General features: G+C 43.3%; 2 protein-coding genes across 2 annotated transcripts; one reads left to right on the top strand and one right to left on the bottom strand.

The window, feature by feature from the left end:
* Positions 1–1,158: 1,158 nt before the first annotated feature.
* On the bottom strand, positions 1,159–18,295 carry LOC6581139 (protein NDNF). Its single transcript, XM_002006854.4, has 8 exons — positions 18,047–18,295; positions 16,162–16,501; positions 6,134–6,219; positions 5,822–6,065; positions 4,764–5,457; positions 4,552–4,685; positions 2,130–2,264; positions 1,159–2,061 (listed from the first exon to the last, which is right to left on the bottom strand). Exons 2-8 carry the CDS (start codon positions 16,422–16,424, stop codon positions 1,884–1,886), a joined length of 1,734 nt encoding a protein of 577 aa, XP_002006890.1. The 5' UTR covers positions 16,425–16,501; positions 18,047–18,295; the 3' UTR covers positions 1,159–1,883.
* LOC6581140 lies at positions 7,506–13,120 on the top strand. Its single transcript, XM_002006855.4, has 2 exons — positions 7,506–8,525; positions 10,160–13,120. The coding sequence occupies exons 1-2, from the start codon at positions 7,506–7,508 to the stop codon at positions 11,333–11,335; spliced, it is 2,196 nt and encodes a 731-aa protein (XP_002006891.4). The 3' UTR covers positions 11,336–13,120.
* Positions 18,296–22,882: the final 4,587 nt, after the last annotated feature.

Genomic DNA, 22,882 nt, shown 5'->3' with positions numbered 1-22,882 from the left:
TACATACCAAATTTCAGCTTTCTAGCTTTTCAATTAACATGATTTCTGGTATATCGGAAACTGCATTTTCCGATTTCCCACGCCCCAAGTGGGGCCCCCACACTTTATAATTCGGAGATATACACGAGTATGTGTACCAAATTTCTAGTCTCTAGCTTCAATAGCGCCGAAATAGATTGCGTTCATACGGACAGGCGGACGGACAGCAAGACGGACATTGCACAAAACCAATATACTAATTCACTTTCGTGAATGAGTATAATAATTCACTTTCGTGAATGAGTATAAAAACAGACGCAACGGCGAAAAGCCTTAGTAATATATATGTACCTTATATGTGCCTTAGAGGTTTACGGATAACTTCTCTTATACAGTCCTCATTATACTCTTTCACGAAGGTAAAAGAAGTATATTGTCTTGGTTCAATGTCCGCTTTCCTGTCCGTGTGTCCGTATGAGCGCAAATCAGCGTTTGAGCTGTGAATTAGTATTCTGTGGGCAGTACGCCCGACTGCACCCTTATTACTTGAATTCTGTTAATATTGTCTGATCACATTAGACCCTAAATAAGGATAAAATGAACTTGTTAAAACGATGCTCAAATAAAGTGTCGATCTAGAGCTGAGATTTGCACTACTCTAATTCTAATCTAATTCGGTTTAGATTTGCTGGATTCGAGCTTTCCGCATAGCTTACACAGAAGGCTGTTAGCTTGACAAAAATTCTTTTCGATGAAAAATTTTTCCGTTCGATAGTGAAAATTGAAAATTAATTGAATGTAAAAGTCTACACGACTACTCTAAAACTATCAGGGGTATAATTATATATAATATATACATATACAACTGTATACCTATACATTAGTGAGTTGACATTTCCTAAGATGGCCGCATTCTTCAGCTAAACATTTATGGGCGAGCTCATTTTCTTCAGTTCATATTCGGACGAAAGAGACAGAGAGAGAGAGAGAGAGAAAGAGAGAGAGAGTTAAACCCTTGTTGATACTAAAGTACTCATATATCTATCTACATTTTGCGAGACTAAGACTCAGATATCGTTACTCGCCATTAAAGTAGCGAAAGTGTGCTTAGCTTATGCTTATATTAGAATAACTTACATTTGTATCTCAATCTAAATATATAAATTATTTGCTTTAAAGTTTTGTTTTCACTGATTTCTTTATTCATACAATATAATTCGGCGAATATTTCGAATATGCATTGGCGAATTGTATAACTACTTAGCACTTGTTATTGTCCATTAGTGTATAGTTTGCTTTATAAAGGTTTTTTGTTTTTAATCATGAGTTCGTGATTCGCTCAAGTCACTTCAAAAAATACATAGCGTACATTTATGGCCATTATTTGTATATATAGAGATTCTTCGTATATTTATGCTTACCTAAATTATAATTAGTATACATTAAAAGTATGTAACGGTAAACTTAACTTAACAGCAAGAGCTTATGCATAAATTTAAGCTAAATTAAAAAATTATTGCAAGACTTAAACAATGAACATCGAAAACAACCGTAATTAAAACAAAAAAAAAAATTTTTTTTTAAACAATAATTAAACTTTAATTAGGAAAATACTTGGAATTTGTTGGCACAAAGGCATCCACGGCCACGCCCACTCACACACACTCTTATATTTGTTTGCCTAAATTATAGTCTTTTAAGCTTATCGCAAAAACCCGCATAGTTATAGTAAAGTATGGTATTGCATAATTTCATTTAGTGTAATTTAGTTTAGTTTAGATCTGTTTTGTTTAGTGAATTAGGTAGCTTTATAACGACGGATAGTTTTTCATTTGTTTCTTCATGTATATCGATAGGCGCATTGCGCATACGCACAGTTAGCCCATAGCCACGCACGTGTGGCGCTACTCGTACTCGGACTGATCCTGCGAGTCCAGCTCCAAGCACTGGCTGCCCATGTGCACGGTCAGCGTCTGATACGGCAGCGGCTTGCCTATGCTTAGGTTGGCGGTGACATAGATCAAGTAGCTGTCTCCGGGCGTCAGGCTGAGTATCGTCTCTGTCTCTAGCTTGTCCACATTGCTGGGATTGAAATAAAAATACAAGTTAAGCGATCGAAGTGCCATTCGACTGTCCATTCGACTGCTTACCTCGGCAGCTTCTCGCGGCAGCGAATGTACTTAAAGCTCTTGTGCTGCGTTACCCGCACCGCTCCAAAGTCCATGCAGTAGTTGGTGAACTCCGCAACGCTTCGCTGCGGCAGACTAAACACAATCACGCAGTAGCTATCGCACATGATAATACAGATACATGTTATAAACACGTTAAATAATATTACAAGAAATTATTCAATATAATAAAAATGCAAGCGTTAAAGAACAGGCCTCTTAGCTTTCCCATTGCACTGTATACCGACAGTGTAGAATGCCTCGGTTTTCACGCTTCATTTGAGTGAACCTATCTATGCAAGTGTTACGAATCGGTACAAAGGTGGAGCAAGCACAGATTTTGATAAGAATATTTCATTTCATTTAACCCGTGACGACAGGTCGGCTTGCCCCAAATCATAACCAAATATAACCTACAATATTATTCGACTGAAAGATGCTCTAAATTTAAAAACTTGATATGAAACCCGACTACATTTCTAAGCCAAGGGACCACACAGTCAGCTTTAGCTATAGTTAGTCTTCCAAACTATAAATATAATAAATATATATAATAAATAAATAAATAAATGAATATATATGCAAATAAATCAACAACTAAGAAAGTTCTAGTCGAGTCTGCTCGACTACGAGATCTTCCGAACCCTTGGAGAAACTGATATTCCAATAATTCTTGGCGTCTTTTTGCTTACACAAGGAAACACACACTCTCACAGGAACACATAAACACATAAGCATGCAGTATAAACGCGCATGGGCTGCAGAGTGGGCTTACTATGGGAACTCAATTGCTTAATAACTTTTCTTGTCGATAGACTATCTTCATGAAACTTTTATATCGTGATTATAACATTAAAAAGCGTGCATGTGCTAAAGCAGAAGTCTCTAGTATCTGAAATACGCATCTTACAAATATAAGAGCAAGGGGGTGGATATTATTGGCTAAATTAAAACAAAACCTGAAATTCTATAAAATACTTGTAAATCTACATTTAAAATCTGGAGATTCTATCTTAAAAGATGTGGGAAACATAATTAAATAACTTATCGATAAGAGTAGTTATCGATTTTTTGAGAAACGCTCGAAATACACGTGATATACATAGACCTAGGAAAAATATTTCAAGCCTCCAGATCTTATATCTTCTGAGATCGACGTGTTCCCATTTTCAATGGGTTCAGGCTATAATAATAAAGTCTAAAGATTGCAGCTTAGTCGAAAGTATAATAATAATATAATAATAATAATGTTGTCTTTTAAGTTGATCAATGATTATACAAAGGGAATTACTATGAAAATATATATTACGAATGTAAGACAGTAAGAACCATTTCAACGAAAATGAGTTAAGTGCAAATATATTGATTTAAAATTAAAGATTTTTATACCCTGAACCCATTGAAAATGGGAAATCAAGGTATAATGGTTTCGTAAAAAGTATGTAGCAGGCAGAAAGAATCATATGCTTGATCAGGGCGACGAGCAGAGTCGATATAGCCCTGTCCATCTGTCCGTCCGCCCGTCCGTCCGTCCGTATGAGCAGAGCCGATCTCAGAAGATATAAGAGCTAGAGAGATGAAATTTGGCATGCATACTTGTGTATGCCATAGGCAAAACAAGTTTATCTTATTTTTTCTATAACTCGTTCGATAACTTTTTTATCGAGAATAATCGAAAAATCGACAATAATTTTTTTTAGCCTTATTTGAACACGTTTAGATGTGGAAATTTTCGTTGTATTTATCAAATTGTAAAAAACGTATTTCTAGTACTAGAGACTTGTGCTGTGGAATGCATACACATTCTGACCATAGAGTTTCGTAAAGATAGTTCATCTACAAGAGAAGTTATTCAAATAATAAATTATTATAATATTGCTCACACTGCCGCGCAGCGCAGTTGGCAGAGCGCGTGCTTATACGTACGTGTGGAAGCATGTGTATTTATGTGTGTATAAAAGAAGTGTAGAATGAGTAGAATATCAGCTTGGAGGGTTCAGGGTATCTTCTAGTCGAGCAGTCTCGACTGTAGCCACCTTACTTGTTTTGATTAACTCTATGGAGATTAGGTCAACGACTGAAAAAATTTGTGCAAATATTTGTGCTGCTGTTAATTTGCCAGTCAAAAAACCTATATACGATTAGGTGAACATGTTCATGAATAATACTCCAATATAGGAAATATATGTTTTCGAATAAGAAAGACAAAGTCTTCGAGAGTGCGCTCCCTCTCTCTGCAGCACTATACATTAGTATGATCGCGGTATATGTATTTGAAATAGGAGCCAAACAGTACTTGTATTCTAGAAAGCAGTTCTATCCAATTCTTTCAGGAGCCAATGATTTTACCGGATATCTTAACTTTGAAAATGGTTATACTCTATCAGAAATCAGCTGGACCTACCTCAGGGCGCGCTCGTCTGGCGATCCGTGCCATGCAATTGTTACGCTGGTGCAGCGCGTTCGGACATTAAATACCGTTATGTTATCTGGCAGCTCCGGCAGGTCGCGGAAGAGGCGGTCCGTGCTGATAGCCAGCTGCAAGAGATAGAAGAGAAGGAATTGAACATAACGAAAACTCTGGGCCCTTTCGGGCATCGGATGCTGACGACATACGCGAACTTTCTGGGCTCGCAGCGCCTCGTCCTCGTTGCTGGGTTGGAAGCGCATCAGATAGCGCTCGCCAGGCTGCACGCCCTCCAACTTGATGTAGGTGGGCAAGTAGATGTTGCCCACGTTGGCCACCTGTCGGTGCTGGCGCAGAAGCTTCACTCGTATCTCGCTGCCGGCACAGGGCAGCAGCAGGTAGCGCATGAAACTGGGCGGTGGTGAGGTCGCGGGCACCTTATAGCTGTACACCTGGACGCCATGCAGACCCCCGATCTTGAGCAGCGCCAGCGCGTGCTGCCGCAGCTCCGTTGGATGGGTGCGGTTGAAGTGCACCTGGACGCTGGCCAGGCCCAGCGTCAGGTTCTGCAGTCGCTGGTGCACGCCGAACAGCTGCAATCTGTAGCTGCTGTTCGGCTGCAGTCCGCGCAACTGCTGCTGTGTCCGGGCGCCGGTGCAGACAATGTGCAGCCGGTGCTGCGGATTCAGGTGACGCGCTCGCTTCGGCGCCCTTGACCATACCAGGTCCCAGCTGCTGCTGGCGCCCGGGCACGGCCCGGCAGAGCCTCGCGAGTGCGTCTGCTGCTGTCGCGTGTAGGCGTATACGGCTTCGCAGAAGCTGTGGAAGTCCTGGCCGGAGTTGGTGGCGCTGTCGACTCGGTGAACCACCAGGCAGTAGTGCATGGCATGGTAATCAAATTTACTGTGAAGATTGTGAAAGTGAAAGAAAAACTGATTCAGAAACTCAGAATTCGATTTACATATTTGCATATCATCCATCATAAGAGACTACGTCATATAATATATTGTAGGGTAACATGCTATAATATTATAATATAACATATTTGTATATTAAAATACAATTCAGCTATAATATCATCATAGGAGACTACTTAATATACAGTACTTATATGGAATACTTAATATTGACTACTTATTATACAACACTCATAGGTCTAGCTGTGCATGAAGTAATCTACATAAATTAGTAAATGAATAGGGGTCAATAGGTCAACTGAATAATCATGTGCAATCCTTTCCCTTTCTCAACGCTATGTTTAACCCACCTGCGCTCCCATTTGACGATCAGCTGACGCTTGCGCACTCGGTTCTGGGTGCGGATGGCGATGCGATGGGTGTGATTGAGCAGGGGCCACGACTGGTGTGGGTGCTTGGCCTGGGCCTCCAGCTTGAGGGCGCCGGCCTGGCGTGCCTGCACGAAGAGATCGTATTGACCGCGCAGGGCGCAGGGCAGGACCAGCCGGCCCAAGGTGGGGCCCTTGGCGGGCGCGGCGAGGCGCAGCAGGTTTGCTGCGAATGCAAATGCGGAGATCGATGCAGATGGCAGAGGATGGAGGGATGGGAAGATGCAAGCTTACCTGTCTGATTGTAGAAGAGCTGACGTGCCACGGGCATCGAGAAGAGAATCGTCAGCGGCGTCGAGTTGTTCAGCTGCAGCACAAATCTGCAAAACAAGACGCAAAACGAGCGGGTGAAGTGGTGCCGAGTGCTGCCAAGTGGGCCGGAGTGGGGCCGAGTGGGGCGGAGTAAGTGAGCTGTTGACGCCCTTTGTCAAAAATCATGACACTAAATTATCGCATGCAATTTGTCTCGCCTGTGTCCGAGCGAGTGAGTCAGCGCCTTTGGCAGCCGGCGCTGCAACAAAGTTGCCGTCGCGGCGTGCAGCTTTCTGCAGCTACAACATGCATGTACTCACATATATTACGTATAATATATACATATGTATATACTTATTCCGTTCCAGCGGCTGCCCCAGCCCCAGCCCTGGCCATTCGCTGTGCCAAAAGCCTTGCTTTGTAATTAAATGCTTAATTTATGAGCAATATTTCTAATGACAAAGGACCAAGACAAATGAGCCACAGTTAAGGGACTCCCACACACGCGCAGACACACAGACACACAGACACACTCATACACACGCGTACATATACAAAGAGCCGAGAGGAATCTCGATTGCGGCCAAGTGACTCATTGACTTGGCTTATGGCCGGCCATCTCAAGTTTTATGAGCCGCTACTTCCGGCTAACGCCATTTGCCAATAGAGCCACGCCCCCGCTCGCCCGCCGACATGCTCCCACATGGCCAGCCAGTTGATGGAGTGCTTTAATGCACTCCATTGTTGGCGGCCATTTTCGACTGGCGACGCGGCGACTGCACAAATATTTGCTTTAATTTGCGCCTTGCATGTTTCAGCTGCAGTTGCAGTTGCAGTTGCAGTTGCACTTGCCCTGGCACTTGCAGTGGCAGTCGCAGGCCTTTCGTGCTGTTATTGCAATTACTGCTGTTGGTATTGCTGCTGCCTGCCGATGACAGCAGTCAATTATATAACGCAAACATCATGCTGTGAAAGCTGAAGTCCTTCAAGCTCTTGTCGAATTCAGAATGCCCTAATCGAGCGTGGAGCTATATTATATTATAAAAATATTTCAATTTGCGATCCTATTCTGAGCAACAATTAGAACTAATTCTGCAAATGGCTCATCTTTTCTTAGAGCATTATAAATATTTATATTTATATATAATGCAAATAGAGAGTGCCAAGGTATTTGATTACAGCAATTACATATGCATCCATATATTACTGTTACCCAATGTTTAGCAAGAGTCTTCAAGGTTGCACTGTATGGTCTTGGAGTCTGGGACTGTGGAATATATAGGGTATTTTCGAATGCCAGAGCGTAAAGGGTGTCGAGTTTCGAGCATAGAGCACAGGGCACATGCATGTCGATATGGCTGCAGCTGGTCAGCCCACAGCAAACAAACCACCATGCGAAGAGTTGGCTTGGTTCAGTTGGTTGTCCATCGTTCAGTCAGACGAACACAGAATGCGGCCAAATGTTCCGAAAGTGGCGCAACGGCGACTGCACTTGCTAATGTGGCTGCTGCAGCTGCCAATTGGTGGTCAGGGCATAGTAAATCCGTCGAATGAGTCAGCCAATATGGTTGTCTACATGCTGCCCGCGGGGGATGTGGGCCCGCGCACCTGGCAGGTGGGCGTCGACTGCCTGGACAGCTTCTCGCAAATCTTCTTTTATCGGAACCCGCTGGAACGCTTCACGCGCTCTTACAACCTGATGCTGACGAATGTGTTCAACATGACCCTGCCCGCCGATCTCATACAGCAGGGCTTCAGCCAGCGCATCAACGAGGCCATCAGCGACCCGGAGCCGCACCCCGACAGGCAGCTCTTCCAGCTGCGAGTCATCTCCGATCACTTGAACACCACGAAGTTCTTCGGCGAGCTGCTGCTGGCGGACAACTACGTGATTGTCGTGGACAGTGTGGAGCGCCTGCACATGCTGATGAGTCACCACGTGAGCAAGAGCCGCTCGTGGAACCCTGGAGCTCGCTTCCTGGTGCTCTTCAACAATGCCCAGATGTGGGAGAGACCCTGGACAGTCGCCTCGCAGATCTTCAACGATCTGATGAGCAACTTCTACGTGCACCGTGTGGCTCTCATCTTCTCCGACTCCCTCTCCAACTACAACCTCCTGGTGAACGACTACTACAGCAACGTCGATTGCCGGGTGCTGAGTGTCCAGAGCGTGGGCCAGTGCAAGGACGGCCAGCTGTTCCCTTCGGCCCATGCTGTCCACGTCGCTATGTCGGACTACATCAGTGGCTTCAGCCCGAAGAACTGCACCTTCTACGTATGCGCCGCCATCGCGGCGCCCTTCGTCGAGGAAGACTGCATCTTGGGCATCGAGATGCGAATCCTGGGCTTCATGCGCAACCGCTTGCAGTTCTTGGTGGGTAATCAATTCTTATTATCTGGATATACTCACATTCCTCCTCACTAAGGGTATTACTGCCTTCTTATATAATTTCCTCAGCCATTGGAAAATATAAGGAACAATAATCTCGAAGGATAGCTTATTTCAAGGTGAATTTGATCTATTTGAAAAAAATTTAAGATCCATTCAACAATTCGAAGAACTCGTATATTTCAGCAACAATGCGATTCAGTTCAAGGGCATTCGAAAGTATTTGTGCAGGATGGGGACACCATGGAAACATTTATAACTAAAAGAATAAACATTTTAAATGAAATACGCCATGCTCGAAACGGGTATAAATTCACCTCAGAGTTCAGCAAGTTGCTATTCATCTGGCCCTTCTATACACTCTAGGTATCCCCCACTACTGGGGAGGTACTCAGAGAAACTGCCTGAGCCTCTCACATGCACAACACTTTATTCCCTTTATGCCAACATTTACATCTATATAATATTGACATATTCTATAGAACTTGCAAAGAGCAAACAAGTAAGAAGGCTCCAGTCGAGACTGCTCGACTAGGAGATACCCTGAACCCTCCAAGCTGATATTCTAATCATTCTGCATTTCTTTTATGCACACATACATACACACGCATCCACACGTACGTATAAGCACGCGCTCTGCCAACTGCGCAGTAGGCAACGGCTGCGCTGCAATGTGGGCAATATTATGGGAATTTATTTGTTGAATAATTTCTTTTGTAGACATACAATCTTAATGAAACTTTTAGAACGTAATCATAATGTTCAAATGTATGTACATTCTAAAGCACAAGTCTCTAGTACTTGAAATGCGTTTTTCCCAAATTGGGGGCGAAGGGGGCGTGGTATCCAAAATCTGTAAATGACAAAATCTATGTATCCATTAACTTTATATACAACGTAAATTTGAAGTCTACAGGTCAAAAAGTGTTCAAACTAGGCTGAAAAAACCAAGTCGATTTTTCGATTATTCTCGATAAAAAAGTTATCGGATGAGTTATCGAAAAAATAAAGCAAACTTGTACTGCCTATGGTATACACGAGTATGCATGCCAAATTTCAGCTCTCTAGCTCTTATATCTTCTGAGATCCTTTTGCTCATACGGACGGATGGACGGACGGACGGACGGACAGACGGACAGGGCTATATCAACTCAGCTCGTCGCGCTGATCAAGAATATATATACTTTATGGGGTCTGCGATGATTCCTTCTGCCTGTTACATACTTTTCACAAAACCATTATACCCTGATTTCCCATTTTCAATGGGTTCAGGGTATAATAAAAAAAAATTTTAAGAAAATTAATATTTTGAATAGGAGCCTCTAAAAATGTGAATTTATGATGAATATGAAACTCCTTCCATATATAAGGTATGCTTTACATATATGATTTCTTCTTAAGAATTCATTGAAATTAAAGGCTTATTGTCTCTCATGTAGAATTGTTTGCTCGATTCTTAACGGACAATTGCTTGATTATCGTGTTTATATGCACTTTGTATAATTGCAAATTGTCTATTCATATTCATATTCTCTACTAGCAGGATGGACATTGCGCAAAACCAATATACTCTCCACAATTTTCAGAATGAGTATTGAGAATCGCACGTTTCGTTGTAGGTGAATCAAACATGCACTCGAGACACGCGAGGCGAGGTGGATGAGGTCGGCAAATGGAATGGCCTGCTGGGCAAATTGGAGGACGGCGAGTGCGACTTTATCATGGGCGGCTTCTACCCGGACAACGAGGTGGTGGGCATCTTCTGGGGCAGTGACTGCTACCTGCAGGACGCGCACGCGTGGTTCACCAAGCTAGCGGACCGTCGGCCCGCCTGGCAGGCCATGGTCGGCATCTTCAGGCCGTATACCTGGATATGCTTTCTGCTGGTTCTGCTGCTGAGTTGGCTATGCTGGTACGCGTTGGTGTGCCTCCTGCCAGAGCCACAGTACTTCCAGCCGCTCAGCTTGACGGGCATCAATGCCTTGGCGGTGTCCATATGCATATCAGTGCAGGAGCGACCCGTGTGCGAGTCGACGCGCGTGTTCTTCGTGATACTGGCGCTCTACGGAGTGAATGTGGTGGCCGTATACACCTCGAAGATGATATCTACGTTCCAGGACCCGGGCCACCTGCACCAGATGGACACGCTGCAGGAGGTGGTGGCTGCGGGCGTACCCTTTGGCGGCGTGGAGGAGAGTCGCGACTGGTTCGAGAACGAGGAAGACCTGTGGATATTCAAGGCATACAACTCCTCGCCCGAGTTCAGGCCGCGCACCCAGAACCTGAAGAACGTGCAGCAGGGCCAGCGCAGCATTCTGAGCAGCCGCATGTACATCATGCAGAATCTCTATGCGGACGACATCTACGCCTTTCCCCAGAACGTCTTCGTCAGCCCCATGCAGCTGATCATGAAGGCGGGCTTCCCCTTCCTCTACGAGATGAACATGATCATTCGCTACATGCGTGATGTGGGCATCATTCACAAGATCGACTCGGACTTCCGCTACAACAACACCTATCTGAACCGCATCTCCAAGATGCGCCCGGACTTTGCAGCCACCGTCATCGTCTTGACCACGGAGCATTTGAAAGGTCCTTTTGGCATCCTGATCGTGGGCATCTGCAGTGCCATGCTGACCTTTCTCGGCGAACTGCTCTGCGGCTACAGAAGCCACAGGCGTCGACAGCGACGCACCAGGCGACGCAGCAAGTGGCGCAGGGAGCGGCAGCAGCTGCACCGAGCGGTGGCTCCGGTGGTGCGCTTCACGCCCGTTAAGCGCCGCAAAGTCCTGTAAGCAAGGAGCCGCCCAGGCAGACAAAACAAGCCAACTAGCTTCGCCATAAAAATTTACTCAATTCACATAAATTTGCAATTTGCAATTGAAGGAACTCAGTGACAGCATCAACAACGACCACGACTACGTCCATGTGGCTATGACTCTTGGGGTCGTCGTTGTCTTCTTTGTCGCGCAGTTGCAGTTGTTGTTGTTGTTGGCTTCCTTGTCTGGTCTGGTCGCGTCTGGTAGTTGTAGTTTTCACGCGAAATACTTAAAATCTGAGACCAAATTCTATTTTTGCAACTATCAAAAGGGACGGCATGAAAAACAAGGAGACAGTCAGGCAGGCAGTCAGTTGGTCTGTTGGTCTCCGGTCTCCGGTCTTCGGTCTGGCTCTCGCTTCCTTTACTCCCTCTCTGCACAAATTGACAATCAACTCTGAATGAATGAATCTGCCAGTGCAAATAAACCGCGCGCTCTACTGTCGCTGATAATATTGTTATAAGTAGCATATTTACCCACTCTCGGCCCAGTCAGAGTCAACTACCAAAATAAAGTTCGCAAAATACTGCTGGCAAAATAATGAGAGCTATAAAAGCTGAAGACCAAAACTTTGCGCTTACAACTTTACCACTTCACGATTTTTTATCCAATGCGTACAGATTAGCGATAGAGCGACAAAAAATACAAATAAAAGTACATTAAATATATTAAATTAGAGATAAAAGAATGAAATGATTTCACGCAACATCAACAACAACAAATCAGCTTAGAATTAAAAAAAAATAAATCACTCGGAACTTTTTTTTTTATCATATTCCGCTTCACTTACGGCTCTTCACTTAACTGATTAACTGATTCAAGAATAGCTAAATATTTTCAGTAAGACTCCTAGGCATAGACGAGCAACCATGGGTAATCGGTCAATGTTTGTAGAGCTTGTTTCAGGAACCCTTTCAAGGGCAGCCATGAGCCCAAACTCAATGAAAAATCAAGGCGTTGGCCAACAAACATATTTGAGCAGGACTAACTCTGGGTTCCCCCTAAGATTGGGGCCAATCAGCAACAGTTGCTGATTTAGATTTACAGCAAATTTAATATTCATTTCCGTTATATATGGATCAAAAGTATTTCTAATTTAAAATGTGCAAAATAAAATTATTAAACTGCGAGAATAAAAATTAATGAAATTATTCTTAGAATTTGCTGTCAGTGGCCACAGCTTGTGCCACGTGTGAATGATTCAAGCAATGCGCATCGTCCGAACTCTGAAATAAACATTCACATTCGCATTCGCATTCGTCTTTGCGTTCACATTCACATTCACATTCACATTCACACTTACTCGATTACTCACAGAACACTCGCCAAATGGGCACAGCACGCACTTAGTGACTCTCTCTGTATGTGTGTGTGTGCATGTGCATGTGTGTGTGTGTGTGTGTGTGTGTGTGTGTGTGTGTGCATGTGTGTTCATTTGAGTTTTCGTGAAATTTTAGACTATTGAACTATGGCGTTTCGAACAGCGTCTGATGGGCTGACTAAGCGACTAACTGCGTCTGTCTCGCCAGGCCGCGACGCCCAACTGTCTGTCTGTGACGCAGATGCAGATGCAGATGCAGTTGGGGATGCTGATGCTGATGCTGATGCAGTTGCCGTGGCAGTTGCAGTAGCTGCTGCGACAAGTCGGGCTAAAAATACGAAACTATGAGTTTATTTGAGGCAAGGCGAAAAAGTCGTCAAATGAAGGTCTGCGCAGTGCGCAGTTTGCTGGCTAAGAATTATGCAGCGCGTTTTTATGATCAAAACAATTTTTAGTTGTTTTTGCTGTTGCTGTTGCTGTTGCTCTGGCTGCTGCTGCTGCTGAGTTGCTGTTGTTGTTGCTATTTTATTGTTTCTTCTTTGATATGCTTACAAATAAATAGTTTCACGCCATAAAGCAGCGCATAGGATGGAAGCGTGGGCCATAAAAGTTGTTTACAACTTGAGCCTGCGGCGTACATAAAAATGCACCAACAACATCAATAACAACATCAGCTACAACACATTAACAACAATTTGTTGTTTTGCAGTTTGTTTTGATTTTCGGGCCACTGGCGAATTGTGCGTATGGGCTACAGGTGGTCAATGGTCCGCAACCGCGTGGCCCAGTCCTAGATCCCGTTCCCACTTGCCAGTGCTCAGTGCCCACTTTGAGTTTATCACTCATATGCTCTATACGTATGTATATGTATTATATATTTGCTTGTGTGTGTGTATCGAATTAAGCCGTTAAATTAATATTTACGATTTGTTTGTACAGAGCAATATTAACAAGCAACTGCAGTTGCGTCTTGATTGCGCCTGCGCAGGAATCGGCAACTAGCTCGCGTTTAGCTCCTCCTCCTGCTCCAGCCCTCCCCCAGATTGTGTGAGAGAGAGGTAAAGAGAGATCACTTAATTCTTGCCCAACTCTTAATGACTGCACGCGCCATAAATTTGTAGCACACATTTCGCTCCTTTTCACACGCTCCGCGAACATCGAGAGGAACACGAGAAGCGACACTGGATCCAGCTGGCTGCAGCCGTTGCTCGCAGCAATCGGAGCACTTGCAACTCTTGGGGCTATAGCGGCTTTTAGAACTGTGGGAGCTTGTCGCGCGACAATAAAACCAACAGAGCAATCTCACATAGAGCAGCAAGCGCTCACATTTATTTGAATGCTTGACATTCTATGCCAGCAGTGATCAAAGTTATTCGAACACGGCTCACACAGCCAACAGGCAACAGCCGAACATAAAAAGAAGTGAGACTGCTGCGGTTGAGTGCTACCGACTGCCCAATACATATTCAAATCGGTCCGAAATCAACTCGATATTTGCTAGCACCTAAAACAGGAGGGACTCGACAGAAACTGAACTGATCTATTTGGATAAGGAATACAGGGAACCTCAATACGATCCACTCCCTCAATAGGTTAGATCATCTGAGGATGGCTTATCTATATGTGGAGTCTAGACTAATGGAACTGTTCAATGTATGACCTCAGGCTCTAAATATATACTGCATACTTTTTTAAATGGAGTTTTTATTCACGAGTATATTCACAAAAGATGGTCGTTGCCGAAAACTAATATACTCTTTCAGTTCAAGAATAAGTTTAACAAAACCAACGAGTTTGCACGTTCTCAAACGAAATAAAAGCCAGAAATGTTTCAAGAAATTAGAGAGGAAAATTTAATTTCTGTATCGAATTTCGTATACTCTAGGCCAATCAGCTAAGAGTAAGCCCATTAAATTTAACTGTTGTAGTTTCTGTACACTATGATAGAGCTGGATACTATAAAGCATTGTTTAATAAGAAATGGAATTTGATAAGCGCCTATTTTTATATGAGAAATCACTTTATAAAAAACTAAGCCAATTTTTCGTTTGGGCTTAAAATAGTTTTATTAAAATGCATGCAAGGACGTCTGGAATATACAAAGTAAATATATTCTCGATCACGGCGACGAGCTGATTGGATGTGGCTTCAGAGCGTCAGAGCTTAAAAGTGCTAGAGACTTACTCTTCCTATCAATCCAAGAGTGGACTTTTATCACAATTCAATCATCAAATTATATCTACTTCATCTTTAGAGCTTGAGTCAATTTTATTTTGTTTACTTTAATTAAGGTCCCGGGAATATCATAGGACACCGCCTATAACGATTGCTTACTGGTGTCAATTTCATTGATTTCACTCTTGTAATCTTTATATATTACTTATAAACTGCCTGACTATGTAAATATGCCCAAGGTCAAGTAAGAGTATCTTAGTCGAGAAGACAAAATGCCTGCCAAGCGCGTGCTGAGCGAAAACGTGACAGCTTCTCTTGACCCAGGCCCAGACTCAAACAAGTGCAAAATACGACAGCTCTAGTGGGGAGGACCCGACTAGGAAATACTTTGGATGCCGATCTATCCGAGTCTTTAAGCTTGCATCTACACATATGGTAGTGCTATAGATTTGATAGTATGTGAATATAAATATATCTGAATCAATAAAATATGCAATTTAAATTCTCATTTCTACAATCAAATAAGTAATAGAATAAGTAATAGAATAAAGAATAATTTATATTTGAATCAAAGATGACAGGACTTCAGTGCTTCCTCGGGAGGAAGCAACTTCGACTCAGAAGATCCGGTTATCTATTTAAGAAAAATTCCACCAATTTGTATAATGAAAAACTCTCTCTACGATACTTACTGCATTACGGATAATGGATATCTGCTAATGAAAATTGAAAATGGAATATATTGAAAATGAACCTCAATCGAGCTATTTGTAAGCTCAACAAAATCAGCATACCCCGAATACGTGTTTATAATGTGTTCGACACCTAAAAAACCAGCCACATAACAAAAAACTTGAAAAAGTTGCTCATACGCCACGTGCAACGCGGCCACAGCTGTGGGCCTAGAAGAAGCACAAATACAAATACAAACGTGCACGCACACAACTTTGACGAATATATATATATGGCACACACACATGGCACACGCACATTGGCAATATTTATGGCAACTGTAAAAATCTGGCGCTGGTTTTTGTTTGGCCAGCCACACGTCGTGGTTATAAATTATTTTTGTTGGTTTCTATATTTTTCTTTCGCTAAATTCGCATACACCTCGCTCCCCTGGAGCTCCCTTGGAGATTGGAGTCTGGCTGGACGTGTCCTACTCGTCCTCTGGCTGGCGCATTTCGTTATTGTTTAGACATAATTTGATTTGTGTGACAGGCGGCGTCGCCAGCGCACTTAGGCGCATTACTCGGATTGCGGGCATACATAGGACATACGAGTCCTGGCTGGTGGGACTTACCGCTTCTTCTGGCGCTGCTCGAGTGCAATGTGTATGGGCACGTCCACATAGAGATCCTCGACGTCATCGATGCTGCCCAGCATCTTTTCGTAGGCCAGGCGCTGCGGGCAGCTGGACGGCGGCGGGACATACGAGTCCTGGCTGATGCGATTGCTGGCCAGCGGCGTATGCGCAATCTCTGCACTCAGCTGCACGAAGTCCTGCAGGAACAGCAACACCAGCGCCAGCACTTGCCCAAGCACAGGTCCCGACTGCCGTCGCATGTTTTATGTTCTCTCGCTTCTGTTACTTGATAATTTGGCTCTTAAGTTTTATGGCCCGTTAACGGTTCGTAATTGCCCTAAATTGAATTAGTTAAGAAATTTACTTGTTAGTTTCGGCTTTCAGTTGAGATTCAGTCTCTGTTTCAGTTTCAGTGTGTGTGTGCGTGGCTCTTTCTGCATGGGTGCACATTAGGAATCATAAATTGTGGATTTAGCTTTACTTTTAATATACTTTTCATTATCTACTTGCAGATGTATTAAAATCTTTTAGATTTATAAACTCAAAATTTCGTCACATTTTATATAGAATACACTTCCATAAACTTTTGTTGATATTCCAGTAGTGTGCAACTTTATTGAACCACAATGATTTAACTGTCTTGGAAATACGTATATTTATTCATGAATTACTGTAGAATGACTGGATCTTAAAACATATGAGCAAATGAGAGAGAAAATAGTTAAATACCAAATGAAAATATAAATTATTCTATTACCCAAAGATTTCCCTGCATTTGAAGTCAGGATATTAGAATTAAAAAAGACTTTATATATTGAACATCTGTTGTCGTGAGCCTAAACATAATTAACAGTTATTACTTTACACAGAATAAAATAGAAATTGAGCTTTAAAAAATTCACCGGCTACGGAATTTGTCTTTTTAAATCGATTCGATACTTTAGAAAAAATAATTTCTATCTGCTCAGTATATAAATTCGAAAGTCGAACTATGGAATCGAATCTAGGGAGTATGATATAAAAGTTGGGGTTCCACGATTCTCTCTTTGGGGTTTATTTGCCATACCTTATCTATCAGATGAAACTATCTATCTAGCTTTTAAGCTGTTGCTAATGTCAAAGCCTAACCCAAATGAACTTCATTTCTTGCTATAAATCATTCCCGTTGACTTTGCTAATCCCCCAAAGCTAAGCAATTGTTTTTGTTTTTTATCCGGCTGCTTTAACTCTTCTGCTTGGTCACTTCGACATCTTTGGGACCCCCATCAGCACAGCTTGACAAAACCAATGCCAACTCCCCCTCTCGCTACTGCTGCTGCCTACTGTCTGCTGCCTCATCTTCTTCTTGCTACAATTAAGGCCTGTCAAACCTTTGACACACGTCGCTGCTGCTGTTGCCATTGCCATTGCCTCTGCCTGTGACAACTTCTTTAGCTGACTGAAATGACTAAAAAAAAATAAAGGAAATCATTTTTGGCAGCGCAGCGCGGCAGCTTTTCAAGTGTTTGGCTTCGAGTGTTTTCTCCCTTCATTTAGTTCATCGGATGGGGCAGCCAATTAATTTTTTTGGCTGCACTGAATCAATTCCTGGAACTGTTAGATTTTGATAATTGCGGTCCACACGCCCCCTACGCAACATCTTCTTCTTGTTAGGGCTGTGCCTCGCGGCAATTAATGTTCTGCGAATTCGCGTGCGGCGCAGCAAGTGGGCAACGCTATCAAAGGCGACTGGGACTGCCCAAGCAGGAGTTGCCACCTGTTGTTGCCATGCTGAGCAATTAACGACACATGCGTCCCATAAACACAGGAACACATACGCATAGAGCACCCGCGCACACACATACACACATGCACATTCATAGCCACTAACAGAAACACTCACTTTGCTACAGTTTGGTGTTGGCAATTTTTTGAGCGCGCATCGTTTGTCTCGCACTGTGTTTTGTTCGTCCCGTTAGCAGCGGTGTTTGTTTTTGCAGACGGTATGGCAAAGCTTTGCCTCTGCTTTTGCTACACACACATGCAAGGACACACTGCGACACACATACACGCACTAGAAAGCTCTGGCACGCGCGTAGTTCGGAAGCTGAGGCTGATGCTTCCGTCTGCCTTGACGAGCAAACTCAAAATGAGAGTCGTGCGCAAAGCAAACGAAAATCCGAGCGCATCTGACGCCAGCTGCGCCGCCAACAGCGGCAGCGCCCTCTGCGACTGCGGGCAGCATTGCCGAAGATGCCGCCCCAACCGCACGAAGACATTAACCGAAGTGGCCAGCTGCGCTTCAAGCAGGCGCACACATGCAAGCACGCTTCCCCTGCATGTATTTGTGTGCTTGTCTGTTTATATATAGCTTCTTATGTTTTTATTTTATTTTTTGTTTTTCTGTTTTTTGCTCTTTTTGCCTTAATTAATGTGCCTGCTTCGGGGGCTGCCCCATTGATGAGGCTGCCAACTTCGACTCATGCCTTGCCCTCTTGCCTACGCCCTTCTGCCCATTAATCCTTCTTCTATGCTGCTCTGCCTGTGTTTGTTTTTTCCTTTTTTCTTTTCATTTGCTTTTGTTTTAGTCGCGCCAATGTTTTCGATTTTTGAATTTTAAACTCATTGAAAGCAGCAACAACAACAAGCAAAATATTAAATGCGTTTGTTTAATGCATGGCACGTGACTTTCAATCAAACACAAAATAAAAATAAGAAAATTATAAATAAAGCAAAAACCGAGCGCCACTCAGCCGCAACATCTTCAGCTCTGAGTCAAATGTAATCCGAGAGAGGCCATGAAAAAACACGGAAGACAAACAATTGACTCAGACGCTGGCTCAGCCGCCAAATGCAGGCGCTCAGCCGCTGCTTGGGCCACGTCTGCTGCTGCTGCTGCTAGACACGGCCTCTGGACTCTCGATTTCAATGCACTTGCAGATCGTGTCCATGTCTCAGTTTCGCTTTCAGCCTCTTTCAGTCATTTCCTCCGTCCGCTCCCCACTCGCCGCCCCTTGGCCCTTCACTCCCCAACTTAAAAACCAAAACATTGTGAAATTCACACACGGCTCTCGAGTTGTGAATTTTGCTGATGGCAACGATTTAGGTACATGTGTTTTAATTCCACTCTGTTCTTTGCTTGTTTGTTTTTATTTACTTTTTCTGTTTTCTTATATATATAAACACTGGGGAGAACTACAATATGACCATTTCATTCAGTTCCAGCCCCTGGCATATATACATACATATGTATAAATATCATATCAAACTTTGTAGATAGAACTGCTTTCAAAATACAATATAAGTATATACATATAATTCTACTTGTAATCATTATATTCACCTGAATCGCATAGCAAGGGCATTAATTAATAATGTATCAAATAATATTATCTAATATATGATATTTATATAATAATTATTTATATAATATTTAATATACATATAATAGACATTATAATTTATTTGCAATATTATTAATATCTTAAATAATTAGGACTTAATCCTAATTTGCCTTAAAGTTCTATCAGCTCATACTCGTAAGGGCTGCATGAAATGAACCAACTATATTAGATATTGACTGATATACTTTTGTTAGAGTATTCAAGTACTTTGCTGACTATTTATTGCTGATATTCTCAGTTCGGGGATTTGTTGCGTTACTTAATAGCATATTTCGTTACGTTGTGCATTCAGTATTATTTCCACAAAGTGCTTAAAGAATGCTGACGTTGACTTAGAATCAATTCGCTCAGTCTGTCGGTGTGTTTGTCTGTCTGCTTGGTGGTCCGTCGGTCTGTCTGAGTAGCCAAGTAGCCAAACTGGCTGTGCAATTTGTGTTTGCCTGTTGTTTCGGTGGGGTGTTCCCGGAATTCTGACAACGCCAAAAAGCTGTTGCGTATGCGCTGCGGCGGGCAGGAAATGAACTTTTTTGGGGCCCGGCTGCAGCTCGTAGCTGCAAATTAACAGCCAAATTAGTTAGAAAAGCAGTGAAAAATGTAAGCGACTTAATCAGCCAGACAACGTTGCCCAAGCCGCCAGCAGCTCAGCACAGGGCCGAGCAAGGCAAAGGGGGAGGGGGAAGCGGGAAGGGGTCAACCTTGGAGGCGCCCCTAAAGCGCATAACTCAAGGGCCACGCGGAAAGCAGACAGATCCCAACTAGGCCCCCGTTCCGGCTAGCCCCAGCCAGGCAACGAGGAGAGCCCCACCAAGCCAAGCCAGACTCATGCATAATGCAAGGCGCTGCTCGGCCTTTCAGCCCCGACTTTGGCTCTGGTGGTGGCCCAGCGGCGTTGCGTTGCATTTTTCAACAATTTAATTATTGACAAAAAGGTGGAATGAGTGACTGACAGAATGAGTATTTGAGTGTATATGTGCGTGTGAGTGAGTGTGTGTGTATGTCTTTTATGTCTGCGGGATGGGAACATTGATTGAAAATGAAAGAATGATCATTCCTTTAAAGTGATATTTAACATATAGGGAAATCGAATAATATAGGAACATTTTTTTGATACTCCTAGTCTGTTTTCAAATTTGTCTCCTTCATCAGCTTCTGCTTTTGCTATGTCTCGGTAGTGAATGACCATTATCCATTATCTACTGTAAAATTCCTCTTAATTTTAAGATTTTATGCTCGGAGGGATTTAGTTATGCTTTTACTATAAATCTCGATTGTTTTTTTTTTTTTTAACTGGGGTTTATTCCACTGGAATAGGTAGATCATTCACTTTGGCCTCTGAGCTCTCAGCTTCTATTTATATACCTGAATGAATCCTGCAACATTTCCTGCTGCACACTATTTCAACTCCAATTTTTTTCTAGTCAAGTTCCTCTATTGTCGCTACTACTCGAACTCCATCTGCTGCTCCAGATTGCATTCGCGCTGCTACTCCAACGACGTCCGCTCCACTTTTTGGTCGCATCCAACTTATTGGTACAACATTTTTGCCTCACACTCGCACTTCATCAACGCGAAATGATTGGCATGCCAACGTCAATGGCTGTAGCAAGGCGGGAGCAGCAGGAGGAGCAGCAGAGGTAGAAGCAGAAAGGGCATCAGGAGGAGTAGCAGCGGGAGCAAAGACTGCTGACTGCTGGATGCAGCGGCGACAGCCTCCGACATGTGTAAAAGAATCGTTTAAAATAAATGACAGCCGAGCCCCCTGTGCGCAGCCTTCTCTCCCTCACTTGCTCGCTCTCGCCCTCTCTTTTACGCTCTAGCTGCTTCTTCAGCTTGCCTGCATAATTACCCACAGAGCCGAAGCCCACGGCAGATCACAATAATCAATACGGCGATGTAGTATGCCACAGCAGCCTGGCCGAGTTTTTATACTTTCTGATTTTGAATTTTGTTTGCCTTCCTCTCTGCATACCCTGTAAAGCTGCGAGCTAAACGTAAAAGTGTATAAGAGCGTAGAGAACTACAAAAGAAAGTGTCGAATATTTTAAATTCTTAAATGAAACAGGATTTGTCAAGTTTATGAATAATTAAAGATACAATTTTTATACCCTGAACCCATTGAAAATGGGAAGTCAGGGTCTAATGGTTTTGTGAAAAGTATGTAACAGGCAGAAGGAATCATCAATCATCTCAGAAGATATAAGAGCTAGAGGGCTCAAATTTGGCAGGCATACTCGTGTATACCATACGCAGTTTATCTTATTTGTTCGATAACTTATCCGATAACTTTTTTATCGAGAGTAATCGAAAAGACGACTTTGTTTTTCAGCCTAATTTGATTACTTTTAGACCTGGAGACTTCAGATTAACTGTGTATATACAGTTGATCGATACGAAGATTTTGTATACCACGCCCCCTTCGCCCCCAATATGTAAAAACGCATTTGCAGCAATAGACACTTGTGCTATGGAATGTACACACATGTCCTAAAAGTTTCATAAAGATAGTCCATCTACAAAAGAAACTATTCAATAAATAAATTCTCATAACAACAACCGCAGTCGCTGCTAACTGCGCAGTCAACAGAGTGCGTGCTTATACGTGCTTGTGAATGCGTGTGTATGCATGTGTAAAAGAATGAGTAGAGTATCAGCTTGGAGGGTTCAGGGTATCTCCTAGTCGAGCAGTCTCGACTGGAGCCTTCTTACTTGCTAATTTTTATTTATTGTAATATACAAATTTATATATTTTTCATTTGATATCCGCTCATAGTCATTTTTCTATTGACTTAGGCCTTTGGTGGACTTCATTCATTCTGAGTGGAGTCCACCAAAACTTGAAGGATATCTTCAAGTCGATCAATATCACCTTAGGCACTCGTACTTGTTTTGTTTTTACCTCTCAGTGAGTGTGTGTGGTCCAGTGTTTCACATGTTTTCGGTTGCTTCGTTTGAACTGAGCCCTGGACCTAGCTCCGAGACTCCAGTGCCCATCTTTCAGCTACCAGTTCCCAGCTCGGTTCTTTCTAGCTTCCAGTTGCCATGTCCACATTCCCAGCTGGCAGGCGTACCTAGATTATTTGTTTACACGCATCCATTGAGCGATGCAAATCCATCATTCATCATTCTGCGTATGCACTAAGCATCGACTCAAACCTAGGGCGTGGCGGGGACTGCGGAGTCTTTAGCGCATTACAACACCTTCTTTGCCGAAAGAGCGCCCCAGGGCCCCTCCAGAAAGTGTTGCACACACGCCAAGGCAGGCCTGCAACACCTGGCCACGGGACGGGCCTAGAGACAACTGTTGCGGCCGACCACCCGACTGCCCCCGGCTACCC

Source organism: Drosophila mojavensis, unplaced genomic scaffold, assembly GCF_018153725.1.
Source record: "Drosophila mojavensis isolate 15081-1352.22 unplaced genomic scaffold, ASM1815372v1 contig_82, whole genome shotgun sequence".
Classification (NCBI taxonomy): Eukaryota; Metazoa; Arthropoda; class Insecta; order Diptera; family Drosophilidae; genus Drosophila; species Drosophila mojavensis.
The sequence above is the reverse complement of the archived record's forward strand: the minus strand, read 5'-3'. Positions and strand labels throughout refer to the sequence as shown.